This window comes from Saccoglossus kowalevskii, chromosome 5 (assembly GCF_978046115.1).
Source record: "Saccoglossus kowalevskii chromosome 5, keSacKowa6.1, whole genome shotgun sequence".
Taxonomy (NCBI): domain Eukaryota; kingdom Metazoa; phylum Hemichordata; class Enteropneusta; family Harrimaniidae; genus Saccoglossus; species Saccoglossus kowalevskii.
This window is the reverse complement of record NC_140645.1, coordinates 16,522,491-16,549,147: the sequence shown is the minus strand read 5'-3', so window position 1 is coordinate 16,549,147 and position 26,657 is coordinate 16,522,491. Positions and strand designations below refer to the sequence as shown.

General features: G+C 34.9%; 1 protein-coding gene across 1 annotated transcript; it reads right to left on the bottom strand.

The window, feature by feature from the left end:
• Positions 1-11,195: 11,195 nt before the first annotated feature.
• Positions 11,196-17,784, bottom strand: LOC144345899 (uncharacterized). The gene is made up of 10 exons (XM_085498755.1): positions 17,673-17,784; positions 15,724-15,774; positions 15,261-15,391; positions 14,236-14,382; positions 12,580-14,041; positions 12,366-12,491; positions 12,128-12,280; positions 11,666-11,932; positions 11,382-11,510; positions 11,196-11,227 (listed from the first exon to the last, which is right to left on the bottom strand). Exons 1-10 carry the CDS (start codon positions 17,782-17,784, stop codon positions 11,196-11,198), a joined length of 2,610 nt encoding a protein of 869 aa, XP_085354881.1.
• Between the last annotated feature and the right edge of the window lie 8,873 nt (positions 17,785-26,657).

Here is a 26,657-nt window from a genome sequence, read left to right as displayed (position 1 = left end):
CACAACTGAAGGTGAAGGAAGTTGAATACATCATTATCTTCAATAAAGCTCAGGCTCTTAAAACACCATCCACGCAAACAAGTCTGGCCAACCACAGCGATCTAAATACCAGCATTATTTTTTATTTCAGCTACATTCATATGACAAGTTCATCATTCTTAATTGTGTTTTCGACAGATGTTTAATCTACTTCATAAACTGCAAAAATATAGCTGACAGACTGACTGTGACATGTAGACAATTTGTTGGCCACAATTCATGTTCACTGATACGCTGATTTGTACTTTCTTTTCAATTAAAAACTTTCTACCCATGCATTGCACAAATACATCACGCTCGCAAATGACTATTGAAGTGTGATTATGCAGCAAGTGAGTTACTGGGGTCACGTTTTGCTTTGTCACAGTTGAGTACCTTTACACATCGCTGCACACACGATGTGTCATCAGAGTGATATCAAAGTTCAGCCAATGTAAAGCAGCCATGTGTTACCGGTACTGCACCTTTAAAATACACACAGCTATCATTTTTTTCTTTTACAGGGAAGCTCACAAAATAATTTTGAAGCGTAACGCCCTCTAGTTACAACTAACGACCAAGACTAGTGATATGTTAATATTTGGTCAAGCTCGCCTGAACACATATATGTATGTATTTTCCGTTAAGCTATGACATCATGAAATAATATTTAACATCATATTCATGAGACTAATGTAAATAACTCAATGTAACTGCTAATGTCAAAGTACATATTGATTCTATTCAGTAGAGTTCATCAGGTCAAATAGTTTATTTTAATTACTCATAAATCATGGTTCATCATATTTGCTTATGACTTCTGTCCATATAACACAATACTCTTTCGAAGTGGCAGTATTTTTACTGACACCATAGATGAATTAGCAGTTTAGTACGAATTTTTCAATGAGAATTTTTTTTGTAAATGGGGTCAATCTGTTATATTAGAATCTGGGATGCAGACGCAATTATTGATGATATTTATTATGTAAATATTAATGAGATCCCATCTAACACGTAACTAGTGTTATCATGAAACAGAATATTTTGACTTACATCCTAATTTTAATCGCATCTACACTGAGCAATGTAATATCAAGTATCAAGTAATTGTACAACAGGTTATATAGGCTCATCCTATCAAGGTCAAATCATTATAATTCCTGAAGGTCATTGCAGAGATTAGACACATGTCACCATGTCTCTGATAATGTTTTGCTCTGCATAACGGAATTAATAGGATGTAGCAAAGCAAGTCTCTTTTTCCTCGGTTCAAAAAAAAGTTTTAGGCAATCTTCATTTTCATCTCCACTATGGTAAGCACAATTCTACATCGAATCAATAATTTACATATTACACCGCCGTCTAAGTGATGTTACAAATTGACAAAGAATAAACACTATGCTAATACGATTAGGTTTTGTTATCTAACTAAGGCGTACTTATAACGCCATACAACACTTGTACTTTGACGCTTATGGCAGACAAAATGGCGATTGCACGGAAGACTAGGACAGCTATTCAGATTTAAAATTATGAAATTGTTAATTTTAAAAATGATCATTTATTTTTAAATCCTATTTGAACATTTTGTTGTACCACGCATATAAATATAAACATATTTTCATTGAACACTTAACAAGGTATTTCAACTTGAAAAATTATAGGGCATTTAAAAGAGTATTATTTTTTGAATCAATTTTCTCTAATATTATTAACAATTCGCCCAATTCTCAACAAAAATCAAACAACGGTATGATTTAAGATCACTATTTAGTGAGACAATTCATGCATAAAGCGATGTTAACATTCCAACATACAAATAATCAGAAGATGACCTGCAAACAAAATCTGACTGACTGACTATGGTATTTGTCTGAACTGCATGTTGTGCAGTGCTGTCCCTTACCTGTTATCAGTAGCAACTGGGGTTGCACGTGTCATTTTTCCACGTTCCAACCTAACTAATTAGATGCGATACATCTAAGTAAATAAGTATGTATATCTAAATGTAATTTGCTTTAAAAACACTCCCGCCTCCTCAAGCTAGAAAAACAAACATATTTTTGCTTCAAATTTGGATAATACATGAGTTTGATAAAAACGAGGTCAATATAGCAATGTGAGAATAATTGAGCAATCGTGCATGAAACCTGGTATTAAGACATGTTTGTTATCGTACCTTGCCCCGTAGTGATATCGCCTTAATGTCCCCACCAATTTAGTCGAATTACCGAGATAGCTGGAATTGATTTTGTTCGTTGTTGGCGATCAAATTAAATCTATCGCATGAAGACTAAGTGAACAAATGTTGAATAAAATGAAAAAACCTTTGAAACAGGTACGATATATTTCCCAAGTTATAATAATAAAACATTTAAAAAGTAAATTATGGTTATGTACCATACTTTAACCTATTTAGTAATGTTGTCAGAATCACGTTTATATAATATTGTAATAAGCTTGCTAATCGTGTAAACATACAAACTCTCTGGTTGACGCCATGAACGTACTGACAGCTTAAGACAGTTAACAAGTAACACAAAACAAATACTGTTATCTACTTGGTGATACGTCTACTCACTTCATGTCGACTTGGGTAGGACGGTTGATTGTGCTGACATTATTTAATATACAAATAGAGAGGTCCCTTTATTTTACCGCACTCTACCTCCAATAAATTACAAAATAAAATTTGACCGTGCACTAATAACTGCGATAAAACAGTACACAAAGTTCGAATTTAAAAGAAGATAGTCGTCACGAGAATTGTTTGTTCATATCACCAAATACATATGCACTGAAAGTAGTAGTAGATGCACCGAGAGAGGAGTAAATGTCTCAACAAACACATACCAACGAAATGTTTTATACGTAATGCTATCTAGTGTGGGACTTTTGCAGATATTAAATACGACGTAAAACTCTTTACTGAACAAATAATAACATAGCCACAAAACTACATTCTCCAGCAAAATGTGTTATCGTAGTTATAGTTAAAAACTATGCACACCAAATCTACGAAGTAATTTATTTTCTGGAAATACATTTATGCGTTTACATTTAAGTCATTCAAGACAGCTTTCATTCGAAATAATTCAAGACGGCAATTTTCAGCATTCTGATGTTCAGCATTTTAAAACTGAGACACCAATTATTGACAATATTATCTACGTACCCGTATTATAACGTATTTTTTTTCATATTCGCTTTAAAACCATCTCACTGACAAAACAAGTGTTGGCATAGCCGTCTCGATGCTGGGAAAATAAGAGTATTTAAAGGTGTGTTTTGGAGCAATGGATTGGCTAACAGGCAGAAAAGCAATTTAAAAGAACTTTGACTTTGTTTTAATGAAAACTTGAAGTATACATGAGGGTACGTATTATTATTTATTTATTTTGGAAACTCAATTTTTAACTGAAGGAATTAAACTAAATTAAATAATTATGTTAGAAATGACTACTGTTCAACTCCGGACGTTTAATTGTACTTAGCGTATGTTACTATGACAATCAACCAATTCCGAGAAAAACAGTGACAGAAAAACGACAATGAATAAATGCATGGTCACAGTCAAATCGCTGTATAATTGAAATAAAAAAATCAAAGAACACAGAGAATTCTAAGACAGGAAGAGAAATACGAGCAATGTATTCGAATAACAGGCATTACGGCAGCCAAGTTTGTTTCACCTCGATCAATGCAGTAATACCCACGATGCATTATTTCCATAAGCGTGAGTATGTGGAAGTTCATAGCCAAGCGTACTGCAGTCAATAACAAGGTAAGAAATTACGTGACGAGACCATCCCGATTTCCGGGTTCGGGTGCGTTTCATACAAGATGATCGATACGAACTCCACCGCCGAGTGTAGTAGACATAATCCCGATGGCAATAGGAAGTTCGAAGGAAGCTAATACAGTTGATTTATAACAGACGAAGTAAATGGAAATCACTTTTCAGTCCACGTTGAGACACAAACGTAATTTAATATACACTACTACAGTTCGACTAAAGTTTACAAACACCACGGTCAGTCACACAAAGTCCTCCAAATTCAAAAGTGATTTTTAAATGCACCGAGGAACACGAGATGAACAATTGTGCATACTTAGATGACGACTCCACGCTATATGCAGCGTGAAAATGGCAATTTAAACTTTGCTTGCAGATTTTCCCGGGCAGATTAACATAATAATACAGTTCGATAACACGACCAGTCACATACAATCAATCAAAAGGAAACTGCAAGTCGTATAACAGTACCATGATTTCACAACTTTCGAAATGCGTTCGCTTTTATCGGCGTACAATGTCTTCCCGTTCGCAAGAACACAATACCTAAACTATCAGAAATTCGTAACACATAATTCGAGTGATGGAATAACAAAATTACTCATCATTTGTAAATTCAATCCATCGAAAAAGTATAAAAAACAAACATTTTTAAAAACAATTTTTATTATATAAATACACTTTGAAAAGAAACAAGATTCATAAACATAAATATATTTGAATACATTTTCACTACAAATTACACAATACTTATTTTCTCGTGGAGTTTCTTCACAGCCCAAACTATTTGAATCATGCACACGTGTGAGTACTTCGGTTACACATTTTATAGCTACGCCCAAAATAGTCCATCATTTATTGCGCAACTGTGACCACACGACATCATTCTGTTAACATCCACACATTTTCATAAAATATCCTCGCACTTGTTGACCTTTCATAAGTAAAATACACTACAATTTACTCCAGAAAAACAATTTTTTTGGTACATTCCCACATTCTTTCATACTAATGAGGGATTGAGACACATTCCAAGCTGAACAATTTTCTTGGACTAATGACAAAGCTGGTCAATCCTTTACCAGCAATTACTCAACATAAATTGAGTAGAAATTACTGAAATGATTATTAGTTCTAAAATTCTTTGTCTCAAGTAAAGTCACGCAATAAATACATTATCTCGACACTGTTAATGAAATACACAAATATATAATATATATATTTCCTATTGTGTTGTATAATTAAGCAATAACCCATCGCCAAAGGCGGGTATATCACGAGATATTGCACAATTCACAACATGTATGCACGAGCCGCAGGCGAGTGCATATATAGAGTGAATTGTGCAATATCGAGTGGTATACCCAACTTTGGCGGGGGGTTATTGCTATCATATTATACAAGTATATTGGCAATTCGATAAAACTCGTAAAAAAGGGTTTACTTTCATCTACTGAAAGATCATGATTATGACCCTTGAACATGAATATTTATAAGAATAGTATGTAATTGTACGCTAAATGCATACAGTTCAAATTGAATAAAAACTAATTTTAATTTCGCATGAAAAAGAAACGTGTCCACGGTGAATAGAGCAGCGTAAACACACAAATTAGCATAACAAAAGATGAAATACAGGGTCGTGTACAGTTTGGATCATTCAAACAACGGATTTTCCACGTTTTCATCCCGGTTTTTGTACAATTTGGATTGTAATTTGCCCATTGAAAGTACAGTTGTGAAATACACCGGTTTTGTGACTCATCATACTAGTTGTAACTGTGGATATTTGATCTTCAGCGGTACTTGGTTCGACCGAAATTCAAGTCGCGCGGGAGCGGTGTATCATGTACGGCGACCGGCACGGCGATCTCAGTTCCAATATCTGACCTGGATACCTTTGGTATAACCAAAGTTTTGTGACAGTATGACTGACACGTTTTGTCGTTGTTCTGGGGTAAGTTTGATGGTGTAAGATCGGATTCGGATTGGATTGTTTTTGTGACACCTACATGATATGCCTTGTCTCAAATCCGACCAAAAGAAAGACTTTGCACGCCGTCGCTCTAATGCAGTGGTTGGTGTACACTCGGCACAAATTACCTTCATCATCTCCTGTAATTTATTTTCCAATAGCGGAAAATTGCAATGCCATATATCGTCGTCGAATCCTATGTTGTCACGTGTTCTTTGAAACAGATGGCAATTACCCGGGTGCAATTTCACTGCAATTTTGTCAGCTATAATTCGAACGCCGCTGTGGGTTGTTATTGGTGGCATACATTTTTGACTGTGACTCATAGTTTTTTGCATTTTTTTGTCCTTCAATTCCTTAATCTTATCTAGTACTTAAAGATCATATTTTCTTTGTTGGAGGGTCGCAATCCATCGCAAGGTCACAACATGGAGAACACAGCGTTCTGGCGTTCGTTTTGGCACCTCACGGTCTTGAGGGACGGTGGTTTAGGTTTGTGTGGCGAACGACAATCACCCAACGACCACCGCTCACAACTTGGATCCCACCATTAACAAAAAGCAATATTATGGTTATATAATCTTTCAGATGTTATTAATTCAGTATTTTTTTCAATATTTTTCCAAAATTCAACCACTATATTTCCCTAAAAATCAAATAATACCGGTTTTATGTATTTCCTTATTAAACCTGTAGTCATCATGTTCCAGGGCCACCTGGTTTAGCCGTGCATTATCAGCCAATATACCATGCATATGCAAATTTTGTGTTTAGACCAATCAAATCAATAGATTAACACCATCAATATACTGGTATAATATAATTTATTTTTGACTCAAATGACACTAAAGCTGTTTTTTCTATGTAGTATGATACAAGATAAGCAATGTGCAAACATATTACAAAAATAGTGATAAAAATTTCATTCTATTACAGACAAACTTATTAGATGTGTAAATCTAAAGTGATTTTATGATTTAATATCATGTTAACTTCTAATACATGAGGCACCTAAATATGAATGTTGTGTCTCTATACAATTATGTCGTATAATACCATAAACATAATATAATAGTTATAAGTCTGGCCAACCACTACAATCTAAATACCAACATTACTTTTATATTAGCTACATTCATGTGATTGTAGTGTATTTGACAGCTCTTTAATGCACTGCAAAAAAAAATGGCCGGCAGGCTGAATGTGACATTTAGACTATAAATTTATTTGGCCACAATTCATGCTCACTGGTACGCTGATTCGTACTTTCTTTTGAATTAAAAACCTCCTACCCAAACATTGCACAAACACATCACACTCGCAAATGACTATTAAAAGTGCGGTTATACAGCAAGTGAGTTCCTGGGGGTCACGTTTGTTTTGAGTAGCTTTACACATCGCTGCAGACACGAGGTGGCATCAGAGTGATATCAAAGTTCAACTAATGTAGAGCATCGATGTGTTACCGGTGCTAAGTATCATCCTATACCATGTTATGACGAATTCTTAGTGACAGTCCAAGTTGATAAAGTGAACACCCAATGATATTTTTCTTTTTTTTTGATCATTGGATCTCTCTTTTGCTAATGACGGATGTTCCTATTCTGAAGTGTGTGTTTGAATGGCGGGCAGAGGAAGGCATGTAATAGTATTACATGGCGACTGAGCATTGGAACGCTTTTAAATTATATGACACCTTGTATTCCACGGTGAATGAAAGTTTAAAGATGCATATGATTTTTTTATCCACAAACATTACGTCATGAAGTAAACAGCAATGTCTGACAACAGCGCAATCAATGTCATAACATTGTATACCATTTTTACATAGTGCCATCGTGGGTACGTTTAAAAAGTTAATAATAACAAATCGGTAAATATTATATATTAGGGCCCTTTAGTGTTCAGTGCATTTATTAAGAATATAGAATACATCGGTAGCCATGTCGATTTGAAGTTCTGTAATAAGATAGTAACACCGTAGTAAAGATAAATGGTCGACTCGATACATATTTTTATTCAATTTGAAATTCTATTACGTAAAGATATTTTATTATTTTATTTTTAATCTTATTTACCATACGATTCCATACGCGATAGTCCCCTGAACGTAAAGTAAAGCAGGTAATAGAATATAGTAATACAACATTTATTGTACCTTATTTGGTCATACAACGTGTACACGTTTCAGTAGGTCATGTTCTGTCAAATGAATTTTGAGCTATCTGAGGTATTGTGTATAATAGAATAACCATTTTATTTGACAATATTGATCACTGTGATTCAAGTCGACGCAATTAGAGACAAATGCGCCGCAACGTTACTGACACATTATGTTTCAAAAACATGTTGGTGTCTATGGGTTTAAAAAAGGCGATATATTTTAATGAACACTTGCGTGATGAGACTTGATGGCATCCTCATTAAACTGCCCTACTGAAAATGTTAAGAAATAAAAATTCCGTTATTAAAATACCCAATATTATTACAATAATATCCACAAATAATCAATGGCAGGAACATAACATAATAAACATAATAATGTTCTGGAAATAATGATAGTAATATTTGATTATGCATGTTCGACTGACATCATCATTAACTCATCACCGCAGTATTTATTGAAGCGGCAATACCTCGATCTTTCGTTTGTCAATTTGTAATGACCATGGCTGAAATGCGGACGCTGAAGGTGTAGCAGAATGGCCGCAGGAGTACTTCCAGATTTTATGAGGGCGTTATGGATTGCAATACAGTTTTGAAAAGCGAATTCCAGAACAACGGTACAAGATGATATCTTATTGAGAAATCTCAGGAAAATGACAAATACGTTGTCATCCAGAGAAACTGAGCCTCGAACTGACAACTTGTCCCCATTGACTGAATGTGTCATTTTTCACAATATATCGTGTGTCATGCATGATAAATTTCCATGGCCGCCATCACGTGACCGAATTCAAATGGCGACTCTTCGACCCTTAGATTGCATTTCACATTTTATTTTATTTTAACTACGTGCAATTGTGTCTAAAACGATATTTAAGTAAGGTTAGTTGAACTCACTGTTATTGCTGCTTTAAAGTGTCTGTGAAATACTTACTAACTCTATGTCTAAAATTACTTATTATACGTAATATATCTGAGCACAACATATATAATTTACTTAGCTATGTATTAGTCACCTATTGCTTGTCACAACGAGACTTGTCATTTGCATACAATGATTCCGCAGGTGACGTTACAAGGGGAAGTTGCTGCACAACATAGACACGGTGAGCGACTGTGACGCGGTTCGGAAGTACTATTCAAGTTTTAAATGTTATTGTCTATTAAAATTGTTAGGTTGTTGTATTAACTTGATTATCTTTTGGGAGTTTGGACCCGTTTCTCGTATATTGATTTTAAGGTACGTCACCATGCCTTACAATGGTATATATTTTATGTTTTCTCCCTGCAATAGTGTTGAATAGTTTGAGCAATCGCTGATGGCGGGTACTAATTTACTAACGTGCATTAGATTCGTAACGCTCTCAGCAAAACGTTACCTTAAATCAATTTACCAACAGCAATGCTTTGATCGTAATCTGTTAACACGAGACAATGCTTAAAATCGAGAAACTTCAGCGAGCCCGGCAGCCATTTTGAAATTTAGGTGAATCTTCAGGTCATCATACCACATGCAGATGCATTATTTGATCTGATTCTTGAAGGCACGCTTTAATCAATATAATCGCTCGGCACACAGGTTGCAAGCTAATTTCGTAAATTTCTAATTTGATGTAACTAAACACGCGTCGAAGGTCGGTGGTCGTATTGTCGCGTCCTGTTCGATACGCGACTCCTAGCTACATACAAAACGCACGTAAATTACATTGTTTATTTACACGAAATTTGAACCGGCGCTGCACGATGACTACCGCCCTTTAACAATAGACGGAAAATCAGTGCGATTTTTTTGAGATGTTACTGGGATTTATTTGTGTAACCATTTTTCAATTCCACCCGCCAACGTCTGGTATTTAACGTCGATTTTACGTTAGTAGTCGAATATTGCATAAGTGTGGAGTATAATGCCGCCCGAGGACCAATTGTTGGAAACTATTTAGCACCAGGGAAATAAAATAAAATGACATATTTAATGATCTTCAAATTTTATATATCCAGACAACAAAATCACTTTTTCACACAAAAGGTATCCAGTGCATGTCACGTGTCTGGTTTCTCCGAGCACCTATTCACTTCAGTAAAAGACGGGATGTCGGAAACAGTGTACTGCATTAGAAAGGGGGCATGACTACAACTCGATTTACTTTCCAATTTTACTCAAAGTAGATGTATTATTATTTTTTTCCACAAATGTCCATCTAAGGGCGACTGAAACGTAATTGTGTAGGTGGACTTTTATCAGAAAATCAGTGATTTAAAGCTGCTACGAATACCTCGCCTCACTAAACCCTCTATAATGTGATGGCACGTACACCAATATACATAACAAAACATAACAATGAGGCTGATAAACTGAGTAGTTGGTTTTATTTACTAACACTGCATAATTGTACACAACACGTTATATTCTCAGATCAAACGGTACAAACAACATGCAAGAATAGTCTAGTTTAGATCCAGTAATGGTCTTCCAGCACTAAACCCGCTTATAATAATCGTCTAATATAATAACTGTTCAATAACTGTTGTAATTCAATCATTTGAGTCCGGAAATTGATTTTTTTCCAGAATATTGATGTAAAAGTTTATGGGTGTCCATGTCTGTGTGCAATAAAGAACGCATATTTATCTGAATACATTAGTCATGGAAGATTACACACTAATCGTAATAACAATTATCCAATTAGTGTGTGGGTAATATTAGTGTATACATTATACATATAAAGGGCTAAAACAAACTACTAAAAGTATAATTATATTGGGAATATATGGTTGATACATATCACTTAAGACTAAACACAAAAAATATTGTATATTGTCCAACTAATTTGTGTGCTTAGTTTGTAGAATTTGATGATCTCAGATTATGCATTAAATAGATAAACATATTATTTTTTACTTTTAACAAATATTGACTCACAGGTCTGTTAAAATAAACTAATAATACAAGGCTTTATTTTCTGTAATATTGTATCAACTTTCACAAATAAATCCAAAAATCATTCGCAGCTAAAAGTCTAAAATATTAAAATATTTCTTAAATAAAACTATTTGTTTATTTTTTATTTATATTTATTTTGCATTGTATTATTTACTAAAGCTAGTACTGTAAATGCACAGCAATCTAAATCATATAATGAAAATGGACTATCCGTTGAAAACCATCGATTAGTTTATATCCAACGATGCCACTTGCTTCACTAGTGTGTGCCTCCCGTCACTGCTCCTCATTAATATTTACAACCAGTAAGTTTTCTCAGGGGGATACACTGGAATAAACAGATTAAACATGATTAATAACGTCTCACTAGTTCACGTTGAGATGCACTTAATGACACTACTGTAGACTAATCAATATTATTAAGTCTTTTAAAACTGGCACAAACAACCTGGCTTGAAAATAAAGCAAATTGTTATAATTACCTTCCTGTTTTTTCAAATTTAGACGCTTAAAAAGTAGCTGGTGTTCCTCAAAATTATTTTTTTCAATATAATGCTTACACTTCTGATCATTTTTCATTTCGCGGTTAACCACAGCAAGATAGTATAATCCTGTTAAAGGAACAGAGACATAATATTGTAAACAAAAATATTCTAATTTGTACTGTCACTAGTGTATATTTATATAGAATGTAGATGAATGCAATGCGACTGCAGTCATATAAATGTCAGTTGTGGTATCACGCAATGAAGTGACAGTTACTAACCGAGCTGGTATGACACATTGGTCTTGGGCATTTTTTCTTTTTTAATAGTCCAAGCAGATTCAAGTAACTCTAACGCAGCTTTAAGGTCTCTCCCATCGTCTCTCAATAAATAGTTCCTAGCGAGATTTGTGCTCACAATTGCAATGTCCACATGCTGAACATGAACTAGAGGACCACTTTTGATCTCATCAAGCGACTGCCTGAAGTACTTATGTGCCTTGTCGAAATCACCAGTATCTTGATAGAATCGACCAAGCTGGTGAAGGGCTAATACAGAAAAAAACAGATATTCTGGAACATGGTTTCAACTTTACAAAATGCATTTAACTACTAATAAGTTGTATTCACAGTTATCTAGATCATAATACAAATTAACAATTAAGATTTATTTATACACGTTATTTTGATTTGTCTAATTAATTTTCATGCGAGAATATAAAGCTATTGTATATAAGAACTGACCATATGTTATGGTATATTTGTTTTCATCTTCTTTATGAAAATCCGGCGTCATTTTCAATATTTTCAGCAGAAGCTGTTCCACATTCTTTTGGCTTGTTTTATCGTCCATGTATTTGGGGTTGTTCTGCCTGACTTTCGCAAGATCCTGCAATGCTAAAATAGAAAGATGGTTTTCAAGTGAGATATTAAGAACGATTAATTAAAACAAGTTATGCATATTTAACGCAAACAATCATACCATGAGCCATTTTAATGTGACCTTCACCATCTTGTTGTTTGTAGAGTTTCACGGCCTCTTCAAAACAATGTTCGGCTTCATCATATTTAACCAATTCAAAGCTCACTCTACCAAGGATTCGTAACTCTAGAAAAAGTACATATAGATAGTTACAGACAAATACTTTTTAGATAGCGCTTAGAAACGGGCATGTTATGAATCTTTGATATATTACCTTCTTTGAGATGCTTTTCACTGTCATTGCTCCATCTACTAAGTTTCACCATCAACTTACATAGCATTCTGGCATCAAGCGGGCGCCCAAGTCTGCGAAGATAAGTACCAACTGCTGTAAATAGTAAATGGGTGCTTTTTAGACCAATGGTGTCTTGCTGTTCAAAAAGCTCAATTCGTCTGGCCAATTCCAGTGTGTGAATTGCTATAGTTGAATGTCTGTATTTTATGGTATGACTGTATCGTGCTTCCATAGTATCATCGCTAATATCACAGTCTTCTGAGAATGCCATTTCAAGGATTTTCATAGCATTATTAAGGGAGTCAATTTTTAGCTCACGGTCTTCAAATTCAAGAAATATCACCTCCTGTACCAGGTGATGCATTGAAAATATGCCAAATGCCATTAAATCACTGTCTCCTTCTTGGCTCTGGGCAACCATTGAGGCGAAGGAGCATTCCACCAGTTTCTCGATTAATGGAAGAATTTGGGACGCGATGTGCACGTTTTGTATCCCACCGGGTGGCATGTCATCTTTGCATTTCAATAGGAGACGCGTTTTTAATTTACTCTGATTTAGCATCCAGGCTCCCTTTGTCAGCAGCTCAACATGAATACTAGAAGCTAGACAGGAACAGAGGAAAAGGAATTCTTTGACTACTGGATCTTTACAAATCTCTTCGAAATTCATCTTCCACGTGGTTATAAATGATGCTCTGATTGGGTCTTCCATGGATGCAAAGAAATCTATATCTGCGTCTGCTTGAATCTTCGCAAATAAAGCGCTATCTTCGTCATCCATATTGATTGGTTCTCCCTCAAGTTCTAAATACGAAATAGTTTTTAACTTCATGGTTTCACTACCGACTACTTGACGAAGTCTTGGAGCGTAAGTTGAATCTAGTCCGTTCAGTTTAAGCCAGCCCACTATTGGATCACGCATGGGCTGTTGAAACAAAGATTGCCGACAACTCTGATAAAGTTCCATGTAAGCTGTGAATGAAAGCTTCAACTTAGCAATATATCTGCTTGCCTGACGAAGTGCCAAGGGTAGGCCATGGAGAGCTTTGTTGCTGCCTAACCACATAAGAGCTTCGTACTCAGCATTATCGTTGTATTCAAGGTTGTTTAATTTTTTTTCTGCATCACTCTCTGTCAAATCGATATGACCTACATTAATACCACGAAGTAAATATATAGCAGAATCATTTACACTGAAATATGGAACAGGGACTATCTTTGCATTGTACCAGTCATCCCATTCTGATGTTCGTCTAGATGTGATGAGCAAGTGGCCATTGTGTAGATGATATGTTTTTGGTATTAATGATTTCATTACGCCTGCATCCTCAGCATCATCAATCACCAGTAACCAGTTGCTGTTTTTTTCAAAATATTGTAATACATGGTGCCTGATATTATGTGGTGTTGCGTCCTCCTCGTTCAGCGAGATACCAACTGACTATGAGATGGATGAGTATAGAACTACGTTAGAAACTAATTGCAAACTAAATGATTACCACGTCATTGTGTATACATACATTTTTACATTACTCATCGTACGTACAGTATGACAGTATATGGCCGCACTAATTGCCAAAAAGTACTTATTATGGCAATAATCACACAGACCTAAACTAACGCGTATTTACCTACCTTTAAAATCTTTTTGAATCCAACATCTATATGACTGTTGGACTGTCCATTTATATAAAATACTCCTCCTGCATACTTTTTCCAGTTTTTCCATATATAGCGCGTTGCTATTTCTGTTTTACCACATCCTCCCAAACCAGTAAGTACCTGAACAAAATGTAGCTCTTTAATAATCAGCCAGGCCTCATAAATAATTGGGATACCTTCTGTCAACATGAGTAACCAGTATTTCGTATTGCTCAAATGCCTTTTAGAGGATCATGTGAATCACTAGTATTATACATTCTGTCACCGTTTTGTCAAGTTACAGCGTGCCGTAATTTTGTGGTATTTTATGTTATATTTTCATTCTACCATATACTGAAATGCGAATTCCAAATATCCAATGATTACACGAATAAGCGCCCTCTAATAATAAAAACAAACATGGCTGCCACCAAGGTTTGACCGAACACCACACAAAGAGGTGTGCTGATTCTGTATTAAACCTTTTGTATTTCGGCACTCCCATGAAGTATCATAGGAAGGATATAATATATATAACAATAAAGTTAAGTATGCACGAAGGCAGTACAGCAGGAGTATCGGCCGACGCTCACCGGAAATCGATGCGACAGCGTGCTGTCTTCTTGCATACTTTGAGGTATCCGGGTAATAACCTCATATTATTTTAATAACATGCTTTGTGAAAGCAAACAATTATTATTTTAATAATGATATATTGTATATCATCAACTGTCCTTATTCGTAAACAAATACTTGGCTTATCTCGCTAAGACGATAATAATACATTTTTAGACCCATACTCAGAATATCAGCTTTAGCTTTATCAGTGATAGCTTTGTTTTGTCTCTAGTTTCCTAGAAGCACATACTCATTAGAAACAGAGTAGGACATTTAGTGAATGTAAGTTATTGATGAAAGCTAAACATAATTAAATGGAAGAAAATATTGTTTTGATGGGTACAATTTTGATCAAATGTAATTTTGGAAGTAGTGTTACAGATATTGTATCAAATGTTCACCTGCACTAACAATCCTCTAACTGTTGTGTCTTCCATGTACTTGCTGTATGTATCACATATCTGTTGTAAGCATGCTTCGTGCTCTTTTCCAGTAAAAATATCCACAGGCTGTCTGACGTCTACTGGGGGTCCTGACAAAACAAAATGTTAAAAGAAATACTGAAAGTTATTTGCAAACAAATATTTCAACATGTTATTTCAGCTCAAATAGAATTTTCATATATGCAGAGAAATATTGATACTTTTTTTTCCTTGGCTGTTTCCCTGCCAGATTCATGTGATATGCTCACTAAATGAAGAAGTATTAAGATAATACAAAATGTTAAAAAAATACTGAAAGTTATTTGCAAAGAAATATTTCAATTTGTTGTTACACTGTCCTGGACAATTCTTGATGATTACATGTTATTTTAGCTCAAATAGAATTTTCATATATGAAGACAATTATTGATAGTTTACTTACTTTTGATACTTTCCTTGGGTGTTTCCCTACCAGATTCATGTGATATGTTCACTAAATGGAGAAGTATTAAGATAATGGAGCGATGAATATTCATATTATATTTAGATCAATGTTTCAATAATTTATTGATAATAACGTTTGTGGATTGTGAGTGTTTGGAGTTAATAACGAGCATATTATTATAGTGGGTATGTATGAACTGCTATATGGTATAAACACAAACTAGTACAATGTAAGGATCTAGGGCACGTAGGCATTTGCAATGTATAGGACTAGGATACATTGCTGTTGCAATGTATTGAACCATTGTTTGGGGTTATTTCATTTATACGAATATATGGTACAGTGTAATTTGGATCCAGGTTATGGGGGCCATTTACAATGCAATTACAGAGCATTATTACTAGTTATAGGGTCTTCATAATGTTTGGATATATGGTATGGGGTCATTTGTAGTGTATGAATCTACGGTACAGAGTAATGTGTATGTATGAAGATTGTTTTAATTTATGGAACTACAATATTTGCAATGTACAGAACCAGGCTATGTGTTATTTGTCAGGTGAGGGTCTATGGGATGAAAGTATTTGAAATGTATAGATCCAGGCTATGTGTTATTTGTCAGGTGAGAATCTATGGGATGAAATTATTTGAAATGTATAGATCCAGGCTATGTGTTACTTGTCAGGTGAGGGTCTATCGGATGAAAGTATTTGAAATGTATAGATCCAGGATATTGGGTAGTTGCAATGAACTGATATATGCAGTAATTTACAACATATGAATCCAGTGTACACAGTCGTATACAGTATAATGATTAATTGTTACATGTGTATTGCATTGTACATATTTATAATACAAAGTCATTTGCAAAGTATTGTTGCAGGATTCCATTAATTTATTAAACATGGATCCAGGGTACGGGATCATTTACAATGTATTGACATACGATGCAGTGTCGTTTGTAGTATATGAATCCAGAATAAAAAGTCGATTGCAATGTGTGAAATGTTTGCTATCATGTGTGGTATCGGGTAATACCCCCGCCCCCCGATGTGTAGGAAACTGAAAACGCGTTTTACAATCTGTCTTTTTCTACAGTTTCAAACATTATTCAAGATGGCTGCCATATATAGTAAACATCGACAGATTAATGCGTAGAAAGTAAATTGCAATGTACATTGGATATGTCAAATTTGTGATCCAGAGTTGTTTGAAATGCATGGATATAGGGTATGAGACGTGATCAATTGATGATTCAAGGGCACGAGGTATTTTGCAATGTGAGGACAATTCGTCAGTTCCAACACATGCAAGCAGGGTGCACTGTAATATATGGATCAGTGATATATGAACCAGCATATGGAGTCATTTATTATACATGGGTCAACAAGGTCATTCACAATATATTGATCTATGGTACAAAGTCGTTTTTAATGTATTGTTCTAGTATACGGAATAATTTATCTGTCTAGGGTATTTAGTATTTGACATTTAATCAGTCGTTAAAAATGTTTTATTGTTCTAGGGTACAAAGTCACACATTTTTGCTGCAGTACTATTAAATCAGAACTCATACAATTGTTCACACCCATTTTCCGAACTGTATTCAATAGACGTTTTTACAGAACGACATACATTATGAGACATTTTGTCCAGCATAATCTTACAAAAAGTTTGTGGAATTTTAAAAAGGTAGTATGATTGCGCAATCGGAATGTCTGTCAGCCTACTTATCATTTGTCTTACAGCCTAATAAGTTGTGCAAATAAAGGCAGGCCATTTATACTGTCCTTTTTTGCCATATTCAGGTGACTGAGAACATATCGTTTGATATAGTTAACTATTTAGTAATATGACTACACACTAATTTATATAGTATTGTATTTACATTGCATTTCACACGATTTGCGTAAAGTATAGATATTTTATAAAAAGTGTGAACTCACATGCGCTTAAGTCTGAATTTGGAGCTCCATTTGTTGCTTGAATAGAGTATCCAACGCCTAAACCATATGTTCTGTGTGAAGCTGCTTCATTTGAGTTGTTTTGATAACTCATCTTGCTAATACTGAAGAGCTGGCTACGATAGTCGACGTCTTCACATAGGTAAATGCTCCAACTGTATTAGATGTAGTAGACCTAATGACAAGAGACACTGCAAACCAACAGATACTTGCTATGGGGAACGGTTAAATTATTAAACAAAATCAATAACGCTCGTTAATAATTGCCAAACTTTAATCGAGTGTTTTATGACTAGATTAACGGTTTGCTGAATATGCCTCACAACGATTAGCTGCCACCATTAAATAGACTCTGGATAATATACTGATCAAGAAAAGGGGCCGTTTGAATGAATGATTCCAGCGCACGGAGGCAATCGTAGTGTGTTTTGTACTTAATATAACCAAATAGGGAATCAAGCGATATACTTGTTAAAGCCGCGCGTCCACAATCTTTCAAGGGCATGCGTTTGGTGTCGGAAATATTGCAACGATTCTTATACCTAATCAGCCCACAGTCAGTGTTTTATCGAACAGAAAGAAGGACGTGTTGTGTGATCCAGATGTCACCACTGGACATTTAGTACCTGTGTGATTGAATGAACAGGTGTCGTAGGTCAATCGATGACTTACATAGTAAAATATGTGACCTCATGGTCTTTAAAACTGAGACAGCTTGATTTTGGGGTGTTGCTGCTTTATATCTTGTCCAACAAAGTGGGTCTGGCAAGCAGCTTCATATACTACCATAGTTGAATCCTGACGTTTAACACAAGTCTGAGAAGTCTGAAGATCATTTGAAAAGAAAGCATTGTAGAAAAAACACGTTCAACGGTTAAATTCGTGAATACCTAGCTTCGGCTTCACTGGCTGCGCACCACTCATTCTCAGTCTGTGTTTCATTGTAGTGGGAAATGATGATCAGAACTTTGTCGTGATGTTGAACTTGAATAATTAATCATGTTGTAGGTTTTTGAAAATATTCGTAATGTGACTGAATAAATATATTTGTTAAACAGATTTAATAGCATTTATGAATGCACAAGAAAGTGGTTATGGCTTGTTTTATTCGTGTTTTCATTGATCGGGCGGGGAAATCAAAGGTCCAACAGAGTACAATCACTAGACTACAATGACATGCATACAATAACGATAATTATACCTTACAAAGCTTGGCGTTTAATTACATACGAGAACGATAGTGATTATTATACTGGCTGTAAACGAGACAACAGACTGTAATACATTCTCATACAAAAATAACAAGTACTATTGAAACTAACACATGGGGATTGGTATTAATCGGGTACTGTGTTTGTATATGTGCTGAATCGTAAGGTCAATACATCTACTCGCACTGTGAACAAAATACACTTTGTCATTGTCGAAATGGCACTTCGCAGAATACAAATTAAGTTAGTGGAACAACTATTGAGTCACACTATATAAATATTATGGCTTCTATGCCCAAAGTACAGAACGTCTCAATAAACATGCCAAGAAACGATTTTATATGGCTTAAAGATTATATATGGATAGTACAGCTATACTTATGCAACGTGGACATATACAATTGTGGTATTTAAATGCCATTAGGTGGACGTTACTGTTTCAGTCTTAAATATATTCATAAAAGTTTACTACAGCTTAAGGTGAAATATAACCAGGCTACGCAGTTTCACAAACAACACGCCTGTATTTATGAATACACGGCGTAGACCAGTTTCACTTGACCACGATCTAGAACGTATTATGCAACATTCTAAGTTGGGCTTGTGCCAGACAACACTAATCTACATAATATTCGGAACGCCGTTTCAGCTTTACCAGTCCTCACATAGCATATACTTATGTTTCAATCTCAGTTCGAGTTTCAATGTACTTGGACATGATGATTAGAATACCTGATAATCAGAAAGTTATAGTGCTGTATTAGAAAGTTCCGTCAAGGGGCGGTATCCCGGTCGCTAATCTTTAACGTTGATTGCATCCTCTGTTTCTTACACAATCATGTTATAGTACTTCTGCCGATATTCGTAACGAGACAGCACAAATACATTTGTCAACAGTTAGCTTTTATGAATGCATAAGAGAGCCGTTTCTTATGGTCCGATCGAGTAAGAAACGAGCGCTCAGAATGTGCGTTGGCGGAGTGCGCACGTGTTATGGAACATTCTAAACCGTCACTGACAGCGCCTGTTGACTAACTAGTTCAGCGGACCAACACAGTACTATAATTCGAGTACAATGACATGCATGCAATAACGGAAATTATCATATACCTCATATTGCTCGACCTCGTAACGCTATGGGAGTCCAGATGCGCGAGCCGTGCAATAATTTTCCATATCACGCCCGGGCCCCGTTTACTATGTTTAGTAAACGCGTATATTTCCTGGAACTACTTTCTGTTTACAAACAACGCGCGTAATTTGAGTCTGCGCTTCGATAACGGCTGACGATATTATTCAGTGGATGGGAAATATACCAAAAGACTAGTTGGACTCATTATTACCCCGACGAAAGCGAGTATCATCGTAATAACCTTATTATTATACATCTTTTCCTTCCAAGGATACATCATGGGAATGCCGAAATCCATTTTTTTAGAATAGAATCAGCAAATGTAATGAGGAGGATGGTACCAGTGGTGATTGTTTTGAAAAGTGCCATGGATTGAAAGACCATGTAGACGGAACTTGAAGATGATGCAACTGGCTGAGACTTTTCGTTCCAACCCCCTTTATGGTAGCTTACATACGGTGCCCTAATTCTGGGTGATAGTCTTACCAGATTTAAATTTATAGACAAAAGAGTGGAGAGACCTCCAGGTGAAACAGTCGACTACGTTTTCTGGTAACAAGCCCCCGACCATCTTTGGCACTAGAAAACAAACCACTTTCAATACCAGTAGTGTTGTTTTACTTATTGAATGTAATATTTGCCACATTAAATACGTTGGGGAAACTGGCAACATGCTCATGACCCGCATGTTACAGCATCGGTCATCTATTTTATGTAACATATACTATCTTTCCATTCCAAGAAGTTCCTGTCCAGTAACCACATAATTGAAAACCTTAAAGTTTCGTGAATCGAATCAGATTTTAGAAACGTACAACACCCTAAGATTACGGACGCTTTCTTTATATATAATCTTCACATATTGACATGGACAACTTTACTTTTATTTCGTCGTTTGTCCATTTAAATTTCATATTCTAACTCTCCCACTTTATTTTTGATAATGAAGGGGACCTGACATTCCACTTCCAGCTTGTTGGAACATGCACACTCTTCCACTAAATTTTCATGTGCCAGGTTCATCATATCCGTCATTTTGGATTTCATATCCAGCATCCAGCACAAAACCTACCACACTTGACTTATCAATTTACCACATTTACATGAATCTTTCTCCGAATCTTTCTCGAATAGAGTAGTTCAAAAGGTGAAAAACCTGTTTTACTGTTGAATGACCTCCCGATATGCAAATTATACATATGCTCTTTGTTTTATGATTGGTACCCCACTTCCTGTACAAACTGGTTTTCATTTTTTGCATCACTACGCACTTACCCGTGCTGACAGACGGTGTGATACATGTACGCATATATGATCAGCTATAAAAAGTCGTGTTTTGCACGAACAACTTTTCCGGCAACAATGTTTGATTTTTTACCACTTTCCGAATTCAGTACACAAACGTGAAGAATACACTGTTTACCTGTGCAACGTAAATGATAAATCAAAACAGCGCCATCAACGGTTGGTAGCCGCCGGCATTTGATTGAGGAAGGGAAAGAAGGCATTAGTGTCTCCATAATGCAAATCGACCGAACGTTGTAAATATGGCTAGAATTTTTATTTTTTGTTCGAGTTTACATGCAATCTGCTAATGTTTTTGTTTACTTTCTGTGCATTGATTTATTTAACTCGTACTAACTTATTTACATGAACAACCGACTCGTTCATGATTGCCAAAATAACCTTAATAACTAATGAATCATAATTAATCTTATCTAAAACTAAACAAAACAAAACAGACAGCAAAAGCTGAAACAAAGGAAGTGTGAACAGATGTGGAAACTGCTAAATAAAAGCGCGTTTTCAGAAAGGGAAATTCACACTAATTATTACCATACCAAACTACAAAGTTTGAGGCGTACAACAATTTGTTAAATTGTATAATAAATCAATCACAGTCAACACAAATTCGGACAATTTTTTTTTTAAATTTATATGTTTGGTTTTTTACAAGAAAAATGTTGTTTGTCTGAATAGATCATAAAATTCAACAAAAACCTCCATGATTGTTGCGTTTCCATATATTGCATCTACAAGTGTAAAGATCTAAAAAGTGTCTTCTGAGAAATTTTCATTTGATCGACCATTTTGATATACACTAATTAATATTTTGCGTAATAATAGATGAATAGTAGAGTTGCTGCATTATTTTTTTAAATGACCATGAAACTTCGTGTGACTAATGGTTTGACGCCCAGTAAATTAAAGAAGCTAGACATCTAAAGGTGTTCGCAAACTATTTCTTACTTATTTATTAATTATTTGAAATGCACGGGAATGCAAATTTAATCATCAAAACAATGCAGAGTGTTCATTTCCACCACTTTTTAAGCATGTTTTTTCATGTTAGAGCTCTTAAAATTTCATTAAATAATATGTACTCAATAAAAATACAATTACATTTCGATTAACATATTCCACGAAAAAATCTAGTACATTCTTACAGCAAATCTCAGAAGTATTGGGGCAGCCATTAAGGCCCTTTATAACGAACATAAAGTTAACAATTAACAGAATACACACAGCATTACTTTTAAATACATTGCTGATTATCTGAGAAAGTCGTACGCAACGATCCAACATCAATATTATAATTTAAACAGATTTACGATTGTAAAAAGACAAAATGGTGGCTGTGGTACTCGATTAAATTAAACTATTTGTTACGTCCCGTGTTCCAAATTCAAAAAGGCTTATTATACGTCATCCTAATCATCGTACTTTTATAAATTCAAAAGTTGCGATTTGCATGAAAAAAATGCGTACGTTTTGCATATTAATGATATGTTCATCTAATCACATTACCATTGACTATCGTGTTTTGATGTTAAATCCATCGCTTGGCACATGACGATCATGTGACTAAATAAGACAGTACAGGATTCATAGTATACATCACGACTTATTTAGACAACAACATGCGTGAATCTAATTATTTCAGAATATTTGGCCGATGATGTACTTGTTTTTTGAAGGAAAATATATTGCACTCGCATTCTAAAATTAATCGCATCTACACTGAGCAATGTAATATGAAATATCACAAATTGTTCAACAGGTCATTTAGGGTCATTTTATCAAGGTCGAATCATTATAATTCCTGAAGGTCATTGCAGAGACACATGTGATTGTTATATTTCACCATGTCTCTGATAATGTTTTGCTCTGCATAACTGAATTAATACGATGTAGCAAAGCAAACCTCTTTTTCTGAGGTTCAAAACAAAGTATTGTTACTTGCATATGGTAAGCAAAATTCTACATCGAATCAATAATTTACATGTTACACCGCCTTCTAAACGACTGATGTGATGTTACAAATTGGCAAAGAATAAACACTATATTAATACGATTAGGTTTTGTTATCTAACTAAGGCGTGCATACAACAACCAGACAACACTTGTTCTTTGACGGTTATGGCAGACAAAATGGCGATTGCACGGACGGCTAGGACGATAGCTATCCAGATTTAAAATTATAAAATTGTTAATTTTAAAAATGACCATTTATTTCGAAATCATTTGTGCACATTTGTTTGTACCACACATATAAATATACGATTATTTTCATTGAACACTTATCAAGACGATTTAACTTTAATTTGATACTAGGTAAATGAGCTTGAATATAACAGCCTTTAATCTTTAATACATTTAGCGCATTAAAATGTTCCCACATATTATTCCATGATATATATGTCGATCAGTGAATTTTAATGATGTGACTGACTGTCTATGATGAGTGCTGTCTACTGCAGTGACAGGGGCTGCACGTGTCATTCTTCCGCGTTCCAATCTAACTAAGTAGATACGATATATCTAGGCAGATAAGTGTGTGTAACTAATGCACGGTAAACTGAAAAAAAGCAGCTCAGTTCAAATGTCATTTGCTCGAAACACACTCCCTCTTCCTCAAGATTAAAAAACAAACATATTTTTGCATCAAGTTTGTGACATTATTTGAGTTTGAGATAAAGGAAGTCAATAAAGCGATGCGAGAATAATTGAGCAATCGTGTCTGAAACCTGGTGTTAGGACGTGTTTTAATCGTATCCTGTCCCGTAGTTCTATCGCCTTAATGTCCCCACCAAATTAGTCGAATTGCCGAGATTGCTGGAATTGATTTTTTCGTTGTTGGCGATCAAATTGAATCGAGCGCATGAAGACAAAGTGACCAAAAGACGAATAAAATTAACTTTTCAAACAGGTGGGATATATTTCCTAAGTTCCATCCAAATAATAATAAATTATATCAAAATTCAATTTTGATAATTGTTACGCACCATACTTCAACCCATTTAGTACTGTTGTCAGAATCCGGTTTCTATAAAGTAATAACGAGCTTGCTAGACTGCATTGCTTATCGCGTAAACATACAGACTGTCTATCTGATGCCATGAACGTATAGGCAGCTTACGACAGTTAATATATAACACAAAACAAATACTGCTATCTACTTGGTGATATGTCCACTCAGTTTACGTCGACTTGGGAAGGACGGTTGGTTGTACTGAGATTATTTTATTTACAAATAAAAAGTTCCCTTTATTTTGCCACACTCTACCTCCAATAAATTATAAAATGCACTAATATTGCGCGGTCGTACATTTATGTATAACTGCGATAAAACAGTGCATGAAGTTAGAATTTAAAAGAAGATGGTCAGCACGAGAATTATTTGTTCTTATCACCTAATACATGTAGTAGTTGCACCGAAAGATGAATACATGTTTCAACAAACACACAGTGTTAACCAACGGAATTTTATAATGGCGTTTATACGTAATGCAATATAGGATGACACTTTTTGCAGATATTGATTGCGACGTAAAGCTCTGAAAAAATAATAACATAGCAATTTTATCAGATATTTGATACATTCTCCTGCAAAATGTGTTATTTTAGTGATAGATAAACACACCAAGTCAATGATATTTATTTTATTTTCCGTAAGTAATTCTTACGAAATTATTGTCAATATTTCAGAACTACTTAGTAACTGCATTTGCATTCGGAATCATTAAAGACGGCTTACATTCGGAATCATTCAAGACGGCAATTTTCTGCATTCTGACTTTCAAAATTTTAAGACTGAGACACCAATTATTGACAATGTTATCTACGTACCCGTATTATAACGTATTTTTATCATAGTCGCTTAGAAACCATCTCGCCATCAAAACTAGTACACATAACATAAATTAGGTAGAAATTACTGAAATGCTTAAATTAGTTTTAAAATTCTTTGTCTCAAGTGAAGTCGCGCAATATATACATTACCTCAACACTGTTAATGATATGTACAGCAGTTTAATTTATTTCCTATTTTGTTGTATATTAATATTTGACTCAAATGACAATAAAGCAGTTTATTACCATGGTAGTATGATATACTAAAATGTGCAAACATATCACTCACGAACTTCTTGTATTGTGTGAATATGATATTTTTACCACGTCGTTTCTTTATAGAATTTTGTGCATATATCATCACAAACTTAACTTAATTTTTATATTGACTCATAAATAATTACGAAGACATAGTTTCACATTCTAACCCTTTTTGACGTCAACCGGGCAGTGATTAGGAAAAATATAAGAACCCCACGCTGTTCTTCTGCAGTGTTCTCGCGTGGGATTTGCTGGTGATCATTTTACACGTAATTCAATCAATACATTCTTCTGTGACGCGCTCACCAGCATAACAGTTTAATTTTTATAATATTATTGCTATATTCCAATCATTGTCCTATATCAGCCAGCAATGATCAGTGCGTCTCACTCTATTTCAAAATAGGTAATTAGCATAATGTTATTAACGCAACTTTGTAAAATTTGTTACACGAGAAATTGAGTTACTAGTCGTTTACATTTACTCGTCTATTTCATTTTTAGCTTTGATAAGTCGATTGCAGCATATTCTGTCATGGCTTCTGGTTTGGGTTTAGGCGCAGTTGATTTCTTCAACGAATTATTTGCAGGTGCGTGTTGTAACTCGGCATACACTAGTTGATCAGTATTGTAACTTGGGTCCTGTAATATAAAAAATACATTCTATTGTATGACTGAATTATCATGAGAGTATGCACATTTCCTAGAAATACGACATTTTAATAACATTGGAAGATAACACGACTACCTCAGTAAGTCGTCCGTTTCTGATTTTATCAGAGAGATAGCATTTATGACGAGATTATAATCACCACGTTCACAAATGTTGGCTATTGTTTTTACACGTAAATTTTGATTTTAATTAAACACATTTATTCGCTTGATTCAATTTGATCGCCAACAACGAAAAAACAAAACAATTTCAGCTATCTCAGCAATTCGCCTAAATTGATGAGCACATTAAGGCTATGGGACAAAATACGATTAAAAAAACGTTCTAACACTAAAGGTTTCAGTGAATTCAATTTAATTTTAAACAAATATTTTTTATTTAAAAAACAAAACAAAACAAAATTATATTTTCTGTCATTTTATGAAACGTTATACATTTTACATACAAACAAACATTACAGCATCAAACGCGAGATTTTTACTCACAATCACCGAAATCGCATCGCCACTGCAGGCGAACGCGCAACCTACCACGTCTTACTCCCAATTTGACTTTTT

Bases quoted from the DNA above. Each gene is read 5' to 3' on its own strand.
- LOC144345899 (XM_085498755.1), bottom strand. From the start codon at position 17,784: ATGAGTTATCAAAACAACTCAAATGAAGCAGCTTCACACAGAACATAT. The intron at 15,775-17,672 runs GTGAGTTCACAC...TTCTCCATTTAG, and splicing joins AAATTCAGACTTAAGCGCAT to TGAACATATCACATGAATCT. The intron at 14,042-14,235 runs GTAGGTAAATAC...TCCATCTCATAG, and splicing joins GATTCAAAAAGATTTTAAAG to TCAGTTGGTATCTCGCTGAA.